The 10,631-nt window shown below is 42.6% G+C and overlaps 1 protein-coding gene across 1 annotated transcript in view; it reads left to right on the plus strand.

The window, feature by feature from the left end:
* The window catches only part of LRGUK (leucine rich repeats and guanylate kinase domain containing), a 130,921-nt gene extending 120,547 nt beyond the window's left edge, over positions 1-10,374 (plus strand). The window contains exons 19-20 of the mRNA XM_023207812.3: positions 6,477-6,625; positions 9,623-10,374. Coding sequence (XP_023063580.1) covers positions 6,477-6,625; positions 9,623-9,753 — 280 coding nt within the window. The 3' untranslated portion in view covers positions 9,754-10,374. The remainder of the gene's footprint in view (positions 1-6,476; positions 6,626-9,622) is intronic.
* Positions 10,375-10,631: the final 257 nt, after the last annotated feature.

A 10,631-nucleotide genomic window follows, 5' to 3' on the forward strand; every position in this document is an offset into this window, starting at 1 on the left:
AAAACATAAATGCATCTACTGCTGTATTTAGGGGAAGAGACTCAGTCTAGGAATAAATCTAAAGAGAAGATCCCATGCATAGATTAATAATGGCACTTTCCCAATGCAGGAAATAGAGGAGAGATTTGTCCAGTGACTGGAAGAGCCAGACGTTGGCAATATTGGTCTCAGTTTACTCTTCTCTAGAAAGTGCTTCTTGGGCAAGCTCAATTACCCTAGGTGGGAGCAAGAGATTGGGAAACAAGGTCTCCTAGGAGACTTTGCTCTATCTAAAGGGGGCCTAGACCTGATGTGGTGGCTCACACCTCTAATCCCAGTGCTTTGAGAAGCCAAGGTGGAAGGATTGGGTCATTTGAGCCCAGGAGTTCAAGACCAGCCTCAGCAACATAGTGAGACCCTGTTTCTACAAAACAAACAAACAAACAAACAAACAAATTAGCTGGGCATGGTGGTGTGTGCCTGTAGTCTCAGCTACTCAGGAGACTGAGGTGGGAGGATGGCTTGAGCACAAGAGGTCAAAGCTGCAGTGAGCCATGTATTGCACCATTGCATTCCAGCCTGGGTGACAGACCCAGTCTCAAATAGATAATTAAATTAAATTAAATTAAATATTAAAGGGACCTAACATTCTGGTGTCGAATTCCAAAAGCTGTTGTCCAACAAAGAGAAGACAGTCCCAAGAACTCAGCCCAAGATGGTAAGATGGACCTCCTCCTTTGAGCAAGCAATTAGACTTCTCTGCCACTTGATAACAAGTAACCGACACTTCTAAGCAGAACCCTTAGGGTGCAGAGAGGATGCCCCATCACAGAACACCTCTGTCTGGGAACGTTGGTGCCATGTAGCCCTAGCTGTAGTTGACAGATATGTGAGGTCCAAGTAGTAGGCAGGTGTCTATGCCCAGCAGCATGTGGGCTTTCCAGGAGAGCTGGGTTTGGATTCCCAAGTGCACCAGTGCTGTGGCCTCTGCTTGCCATTCAAACATGATACAGACAAAGTGAGTGGCGTGCATTCGCTGTGTCACCCTCAGTATGCCTATGCCACCCCACTCCCTTAACTCCCGACTCAAGGACAGGCCCAGATGATAGCTAATTGCACTATGTTTTTCAATACTAGAGCCCTGAACTCCTGGGAGCATTTCATTAAGACTGGCTTCTACCCTTTTAATCTCTGCCACAGTCATAATATCATCCTAGTAAATGTAGATGCCTTCATTTAAATGGCAGGCTTTACCTTGTATAGACCCAATTGCATCAGCCTTTCCTGTTGCCAGGTATGAATCGAAGTTAAATGTGGAGTGTGAACAAGTAGAGGTCAACTTGAACTTGATCCTAGAAATGTACTTCTTTGCTGGGATAGGGATCATAATATTGGAACTACAGAAAAGAAAGTATAATCATAGCCACCTACTAGGTTCTGCAGCGAAAAATTACCTATTAATTTTCAACATTTTAATCAACCTTTGGCCAAATCATGAAAAGACAGAATTATGAATACAAAGCTTAACATAATCAACATTAACAGTGAAAAGCAGACCTGTAATGACAAAGTTTAGGAGGTAGAGGTGGAGGGTCAATTTTATTATCTGTTGTTAATGAAAGAAGAAATGGAGTTTTAAAATGTGATATATGAAGATGCAGATCTGACAGATGGAAGAACTGAGAATAGTGATAGAACTATGTAGGGGGAGTGTTATAAAGTGAGTTAAGTTCTTCCGTATCATAGCAGAAATCGTATCTATTAAAAGATATATTTAAAATTGATGTCAGGGTTGGGTGGTGTGGCTCACGCCTATAATCCAAGCATTTTGGGAGGCCAAGGTAGGCAAATCACTTGAGGTCAGGAATTCAAGACCAGCCTGGACAACATGGCAAAAACGTGTCTCTACTAAAAATATAAAAATGAGCCAGATGTGGTGGTGCGCACCTGTAGTCCCAGTTAGTGAGGGGGCTGAGGCAGGAGAATCAGTGAAAACCAGGAGGCAGAGGTTGCAGTGAGCCAGGATGGCACCACTGCACTCCAGCCTGGGTGACAGACAGAGCCTCTCTGTATAATTTGACTTAATTTTAACCATATATAGAGAGCAGGTTGATTAAAATGTTAATGAGAAGTTTTTGGAGAGATGAGAAAAAGTTTGTCTAGGTCCAAATCAAATTTAAAAGAAAAACAGCAAGCTTTATACAATACAACAAAAGGGTTAATATTCAATATGTAAAGAGTTCAGACAAATTGGTAAGAAAGACAGTATGGTCCTCAACAGATAAATGAGGAAAAGACATACACAGGTCACAAAAGGAGTATGGGGAGGAGCTAATGAATAAATATAAAAAATAATGTTTAATCTTGCTTGTGATTAGAAAGCAATTTTAAATAATATGCCACTTTTTGCTTGTTTAATTAGCATAACTGATTTTTTTAAAATTATTTTTTAAATGGTGCAAAGAGAAAGATACTGCTGGAGAGCCCAGATTTCGTTGGGAGATAAAATTTCACAATCTTTTGGGGAGCAATTAGGAAGTTTATAGCAAAATCCTAAATAATATATTTACTATTGACCTAGTTACCCTGCTTCTGGGAATTGATGCTGTCTTAGACCCTTCAGGCTGCTATAATAAAATACCATAGACTGAGTAGCTGATAGACAACAGACATTTATTTCTCCCAGTTCTGGAAGCTGGAAGTTTAAGATCAAGGTGCTGGCGGATTCAGTGTCTGGTCACGGCCCACTTTCTGGTTTCCAGATGCCATCTTGTGGCATTGTGTAGATGTGTCCTCTATACCATGGAAGGGGTGAGAGAGCTCTCTGGAGTTTTAAATAAGGGCACTAATCCCACCATGCGGGCCCCACCCTCATGACCTAAGCACCTCCTGAAGGCCCCGCCTCCTAATATAATCACTTTGGGGATGAGAATTTCAACATAGGAATTTGTGGGGATGCAAACGTTCAGACCCTAGCAGATACTACTAAATTAACATGTGGAAAATCATCATATACAAAGATATTCATTATGACAGAAAAAATTAGAAAGAACCTGAATGTCCAAAAATAAGAGAATGATCAAATAAAGCATGAAGCGTATACTTGATGGGCTGTTATGCAGTGGTTAAAAATCAGGGTTCAGAAAACTGTTGATAACTTAAAATTCACTGAAATTCACTGAAAATGTGCACAATTACATAAAACAAAAAGAGCCAAACGGTGAGAGTGGCTTTCTATGTCTGATTTTCCTTTTTCCTTCTAGTTTTCTGTATTTTCTAAATTGTCTATAATGCATATGATTTAGTTTTATAGTGAGAAGCAATTAGTGAACTTTGTTTTTAGGAAATTAATACAGTGGATAAAGATAAGTCATTCCAAAACAACTGAACTGAAGTATGAATGTATATGGGATATGAGAAGCAGAGTTACAAAGCTAGTGGATCTTGTGTAACACTCAACCACATGCCAGTTTCTGTTCTGGGAATGTGACATATGTTAGCTCAACACACACACACACACACACACACACACACACACACATTTATAACTACTACCCGGCGAGAAAAAAATGCCGTCATTTTCCTCATTTTAAAAATGTGACAACTGAGGCAAGTTAATTAGTCGGTAAAAGGACTTGAAGCTATCAAGTCTCAGAGCTGAGGTCTGAACCAAAGTCAAAAGGCTCGAATCTTTGTGCTAAGCCACTTGGCTACACTGTTTACAAGACTTAGAACTTAACTGAAGGAAGAAGACATGTATAGAGAAACACCAATGACACCATCACGTCTGTGATGACTGAAAGACAATTAGTTCCAATATCTTTTTTGTCTTTCATTATTTTCTACCAGAGGTTTCTTTTTTCTCCCCAAACTACCTCTTATTTGCTAAAGCCCCCCAAAATATGCCAGCATCTCCGACAGAGAATTCACATTCTCTGTGGATTGCTAAAGAAAAATTATTAAACTTTTAAAAATGGAAGGGCCCCATATTTGCATTTCAACCCCTCTATGTCTGAGGGGTTCGCCTACATTTTTATCTTTTTTTTTTTTTTTTTTGACACTTGCTGTTAACTAGAAATCTTTCTGTGTGTGCATGAGGGATGAGGGGATCTTTTTATCTGGTCTCAGCATGATTCCTTGCCAAGGTCCTACCAATGGCTGAGGGCACCCAGTGATGAGACAGCTGGGGAGGTCAAGAGCACAGTCTATAAATACTTCAGTCAGCCACCATCTGGTCCTGGAGTCATTGGCTGGTGAGATCCAGAAACATGGACAAGAACAAGTCCCCTGTGGCCTGTGTCAGAAGAGACACATGTCACTTGGGTTATGGCGCCCTCTTCCCAAGCCCTAGTGGTATAAAACTCCAGGCCTCATGCTTTCCCGCTCCTGCCTTTTCAGTAGTTGAATTATCCTATTCCAATCCCCAAACCCTCTGTTTAAAAGGTCTACTTCTGGCTGGGAGCCGTGGTACATGCCTGTAATTCTAGCACTTTGGGAGGCTAAGGCAGGTGGATCACCTGAGGTCCGGAGTTCGAGAGCAGCCTGACCAACATGGAGAAACCCCATCTCTACTAAAAATACAAAATTAGCCAGGCGTGGTGGTGCATGCCTGTAATCCCAGCTACTTGGGAGGCTGAGGCAGGAGAATCACTTGAAACAGGGAGGCAGAGGTTGCAGTGAACTGAGATTGCACCATTGCACTCCAGCCTGGGCAACAAGAGCAAAACTGTCTCCAAAAAAAAAAAAAAGAAAGAAAAGAAAAAGTCTACTCCTTACCTTTTTCCAATTAGTTTTCCAAGCCAGCATCTTTCTATCATTCCTGAAGTTTACTTTGACTGAAGCTTTCCGGAACCATTAAGTTGGAGAAGAGAAGTCTCCCAGTGAGGCCCTTCAGATGTCACAATGGTCCCTCTGCTGAGAGCATTCTCCTTCCTCCCCTCCAGTTTCAACCTCCACCCCACCTTCCCCCTTTTCTAGCTAATTGATCCCACATGTCTTAACTAAAATGGCACTTCCTCAAGGAAAGCTGTCCTGGAATGCCTAATATATCATCTTATAGCATCTGCGTTTTCCTTCATATCTCAGTTTTTGTAAAGCACGTGTGTGATTAGATACACCCCCCAGTCTGTAAGCTGGACAGGGCAGGTCCAGATCTCATGTTCACTGCTATATCCCCTGAACCTCCTCAGTGTTAGATTTGTGAATGAGACTTGATAAGTGAGTGACAGAAAACGGTTAAGAGTGTAAACAATCTTTGGGGTCCCAAGGTGGGAGATGGGGACTGCACTGGTCAGGGAGAGGGGAGAGGATCGTGTCCACCTTTCTGTCAGGTGGAATCAAAGCTGTCCCCCTTGCTGAGTCAGGGACTACTAATGGCATGACTTCAATGTTAATGAGGAAATTTCACTCAGCGAATTTCTCCTGCCTTCTTGCTTGGGCCTGAAATCTGCCATGAGAGCTGCATTCTTTTAAGACTTTGGCCCTTGTTAAAAGGCAGGATTTTTCCAAAACGTAATGGCTTAAATATCAACCATTTTCTTGTGATCAATTTCAGATTCTCCAGTGAGAGCAAATATGGTGGGGATGAGGCACAGTGCATGGAAGTGCCTGTAAACAAGGTTCAGCTGCTTGCCAGGGCTTTGCAGGATGAGCTCCCCTGGTAGAGCTGCCTCCCTGGAAGGGAGAGAAGAAACAGGTGAATCCCAAAGGAGAGGAACCTGGCAGTAGGAAGTGTTTTGGCTCAGAAGCAGGGATGTCAGGCACCCAATCATACCTGAACATTATCCTAAAAGTGGAAATGAGTGTGGGGCATAGTGGCTCACACTGTAATCCCAGTACTTTGGGAGGCCAAGGCTGGCGGATCACCTGAGATCAGAAGTTCAAGACCAGCTGACCAACATGGCGAAACCCCGTCTCTACTAAACATACAAGAATTAGCCAGCAATGGTGCATGCCTGTGGTCCCAGCTACTCGGGAGGCCGAGGCAGGAGAATCACTTGAGCCCAGAAGGTGGACGTCGTTGCAGTCAGCCCAGATCGTGCCACTGCCCTCCAGTCTGGGCGACAGAGTGAGACTCTCTCCAAAAAAAAAAAAAAAAAAAAAGGAAAGGAAATCGCAGTCCCCAAAACCTATGCCCATTGTGAGGCCACCTAATATGGGTTTGTTTCTCTATCCTTGATATAGCACCGATTCTAAAATCCTGGAAATGAGGATCTGTGCCTTACTCATCTTGTTTTATACTCCAGCACCTATCATGATGTCTTGCCCTTAGTAGATACTCAGCCATGTCTTGTATAATGGATGGGACATTTATGCTAATGTGTACAGTACCTAATATACTTTAAGATATGTCAGCTGCTATGTAGCACCTGCTATAGACACTGTTGAAAACTAACTCAACACAAGGTAACCCAGTGAAGTCATAGGCATAGATCGTGTGGCCATTAGTAGTGCATAGTTTGCATCTCAAAAAGATCTTTGATTTTTCATTATTTCAGTGGGAAGGATTCCTCGGTTTCCACGAAATGCTCATTGCTTCGGTTCTGTCCGTGGTCAAAAGAGTTGCCTTTCCAGCCTCCAGAAGGGAGCATTTCTTCACACCTAGGATCAGGAGCCAGTGACAGTGAGACCGAAGAGACCCTGAGAGGTATGAGTTAGGGCAGGCGCCGTGACTCACCCCTGTAATCCCAGCACTTTGGGAGGCCAAGGCGGGTGCATCTCCTGACGTCAGGAATTCGAGACCAGCCTGGCCAAAATGGTGAAACCCCGTCTCTACTAAAAGTACCAAAAATTAGCCAGGCGTGGTGATGGGCACCTGTAATCCCAGCTACTCGGGAGGCTGAGGCAAGTGAATTGCTTGAACCCAGGAGGTGGAGGCGGTGGTTGCAGTGAGCTGAGATTGCACTACTGCACTCCTGGGCAGCAAGAGCAAAACTCTGTCTCAAAAAAAAAAAAAAAAAAAAAAAAAAAAAAAAAGGAAGAAAAAAAGGTATGAGTTGTTTCACATATGGTACTATAAATATAAGTCTGTATTATATTTATATATGTTTCCCACTGTCTTTTTATTGATCCCGATTTTTGAAAGTTAAATGAGAGGATTGAGTCAGAATCTCCCTCTAAGGTAGAGTGTTATCTTGTTGCCCACTGTTGAGAAAGGTGGGGAATCCACCCACGGTCACTTAGCTACTTTGAGTGGAAGCTGCTGCACTGTCCACCTGGCCACATTATCTGCACGGGTCTGGGATAAGGACCGCATGCTCTTTGGAAGAGGTTTTGGTGAGGTAGAGACTCCATTCAGTGAAGGCGAGGAAAGCTTGGAGGCTTTGCGTTGCAGTCCAGTCTTCACTGTGGCGGTTTGGCAGAATTCTGATGACTTAGGCTCGAAGGATCTGGCCCAGCCCCTCTTCACCTCCCTTTTGCTCCTAGATCCCAAACACACATGTGAATGTGCATGTCCAGACAGAGGCAGAAGGGACATTGTGTTTTTCTCTCTGGGCTCAGCGGCAGTGTTCACAAATAACACTGAGTAAAGACCCTGAACAGGAGGTGAAAATGGGAATGGGAGAGAATAAGCTGGGTGTCAATAGCAAAGGTGGGGCTCTGTGAGTAGCTGATAGAGGAAGGAAGTGAACAGGGAGAGCTCTCTAACATTAGCCTTGGTGAGGTAGCTGTTTTCTCAAACGTCCAATTTTCAACAAAAGAACAAAGGCCTACAAAGAAACAGAAAATGTGGCCATGGTTTATTGACCCCTGCCTAAATAAAAGGGAAATGAAGTTACTTTCAAGTAAATTTTATTTGCAGACCCCGTCAACACTCATCATTCACGACAGTATTTTATAAATGCACAACAATTTCTTTAATAAACTGAAATTTGCTAAGATTTAAAGTCAAATGTGGTTGAGCGCAGTGGCTCATGTCTGTAATCCCAGCATTTTGGAAGGCTGAGGTGGACAGATCACTTGAGGTCAGGCATTCGAGACCAGCCTGGACAACACGGTGAAACCCTGTCTCTACTAAAAATACAAAAAGCAGCTGGGTGTGGTGGCGTGCACCTGTAATTCCAGCTACTCAGGAGGCTGAGGCAGGAGAATCACTTGAACCCGGTAGGTGGTGGTTGCAGTGAGCCGAGATTGTGCCACTGCACTCCAGGCTGGGTGCCAAAGTGAGACTGTCTCAAAAATAAATAAAAATTCAAATGTACTGATTTGTAAACCTTTATTCCTATTTTTTTAAATGGCAATATTATTTGTCTCCAACACTGTTCTCACTGTGGATGAATTATCTAAGCCTGGATACTCTAAAACTGCTTCCATAAGCAATTCCAGCACCCCAAGATACAATTTAGCTGGTTCTAGGACTTGAACAGATTGAAAAAGGAGGCCTACTCCTCTACCGTCTGCTTTCTTCTCAACATGTTTGCTTTGCTCTTTCCTGTTTAAAAAATATCCCCACGGATAAAAACAAAAACCAGCAAACAGGGAAGGGCTGGACACAGTGGCTCACACCTGTAATCCCAGCACTTTGGGAGGCCAAGGCGGGAGGATCACCTGAGGTCAGCAGTTCAAGACTAGCCTAGCCAACATGGTGAAACCCCATCTCTACCAAAAATACAAAAATTAACCAGGTGTGGTGGTGGCACATGCCTGTAATCCCAGCCACTCAGGAGGCTGAGGCATGAGAATCATTTGAACCTGGGACGTGGAGGTTGCAGTGAGCTGAGATCGCACCACTGCACTCCAGCCTAGGTGACAGAGCGAGACCTGGTCTCAAAAAAATAAAAAAAATAAAAAAAAGGAGGAGTTTTTTTCTTTTCTTTTGCTGATAACAATACCCTCTCAAACAATGTCTTATTTTTTCTTTGAATATATCCTAAAAAGGTCAATGTTCCCTTTGACTTTTCATTGCTTTGGTTTGGCCAGTAGATCCAGTCTTCATAATCTTATCCGTCATTTCCGTTTCTCTCACTCTCTATAGAATCCTCTGCTTTACTTTCTCAATCCCTGCTACTCTGCTTTCTTACCAGTGAGAATTCTGCTTCTGCTATGGCCACCATGCCTCTACCTTTCTTCTCTATATTCTAAACTCCTCCTGCTTCCCACAGTCCCTGGAGAAACCGAGATCCAGATGTCTTCCTGCTTGGTGAGCAGGCCAATCTTTAGAGGGCATTAAATGAAGCTTCTATAGCAAGAACTTCACTTCACTGTGTGTGTGTGTGCATGTGTACGATTGTGAAAAGAGTACCTAGTGGAGCATTGTTACAGAGGGCATGAGCAAGTGGAAGAATCGCTAGTGGCTGCACACTGTAGCATCCTGCGGTCATTGGGCAAGTTGATACAACCTACGGCTTGTTTAGCCATGTACATGCTATAGTCTGACCTCGTCCACTATTGTTCTTCCTTGAATGTCATTTCTTTCTCTCTTTCTTTTTTTTTTTTCTTTTTGGCCTCAAGTGATCCACTCACCTTGGCCTCCCAAAGTACTGCGATTACAGGTGTGAGCCACTGCACCTGGCCTCATTTATTTCTTATAGTTTGTCATGAATGAATTCTAGAAATTGTTCTGGTGCTTATATCATGCAACACTTATTTTCTTTGTACCAAGAAACCAAGGGATTAACTATCATTTTTTCTGAATGTTTTACAGCACTGCCTATACAATCATTTTCACGTGAAAAAGAGTCTCACCAACACAGAAAACACTCGGTCCCAGTCATCAGTCGCCCAGGTTCCAATGTCAAACCCACCCTCCCTCCAATCCCTCAGGGCCGCAGGTAGACCAGCACTTGATGTCTGATCCTAACATGGAAAACTTGCTCTGCTGATGTCGAATTCCTTGCCTTACCTGGCCATGGATCCAGCTGTTTCTCACTCAACCCATTACCCACAGAAGAATGTTTTATCTGCCTTAATTCTCTCAATCAGTTTCTTTTGTGATTCTTTGGCTGGTGTCTTTAGTTTTTTTAATTAAAAAAAATTGTTTCTTAAATAATTTTTAAAGATGTGAGTTTTTTTTTAGAATGTGAGTTATTCTTAGCTTTTAAAAATATCATTTCTTTTTTTTCTATAGCTATAAATAAATTTTTTCCAGCTGCTACCTGCTTGGAAATATCAGATGGGAAAATCTCCCAAGATCTCTGCACTGTGATATACAGAGTGGCTTTCGGATATATCCAACTGGGATCATGCTCTTAAAATTTCAATATGTCCATTTACAACATTCCTGTATGCTCTAGAGGACTGATTTATTTTGTTCTGATTATGAAAGGACTGCAGAGTTCCATTTAACTTGTAGCCAACATGATAGCGACTGCATCTCTCATAAGGAATTAATGTAATTTTCAGGGGTTCTTGACTTGCTTTAGCAACACGAAACAATAAAGAGTAACAGTTCTTTTATTTCACCCTTCTTTGACTCTGATTATGGACTGCTTGTGATTAGATATACTTTTAGACAACTTTCATCATCTTTGTGGTTTCACTTCTTGTCTTAAAAAGAAATACCTCCATTGAGCAGTTATAGACAAGGCTGGTATTCAGCTAGCATGTGCCAGTAAGGCTATCCGGATCGTTAAAACTTTGAGATACATTCCTTTGTACTGGTAAATGGCCTCTTCTCTGAGTACTCTGTGCATGACGACTAGTGAAAAGAGAAG

The sequence above is a fragment of the Piliocolobus tephrosceles genome, chromosome 8 (genome assembly GCF_002776525.5).
Source record: "Piliocolobus tephrosceles isolate RC106 chromosome 8, ASM277652v3, whole genome shotgun sequence".
Taxonomy (NCBI): Eukaryota; Metazoa; Chordata; class Mammalia; order Primates; family Cercopithecidae; genus Piliocolobus; species Piliocolobus tephrosceles.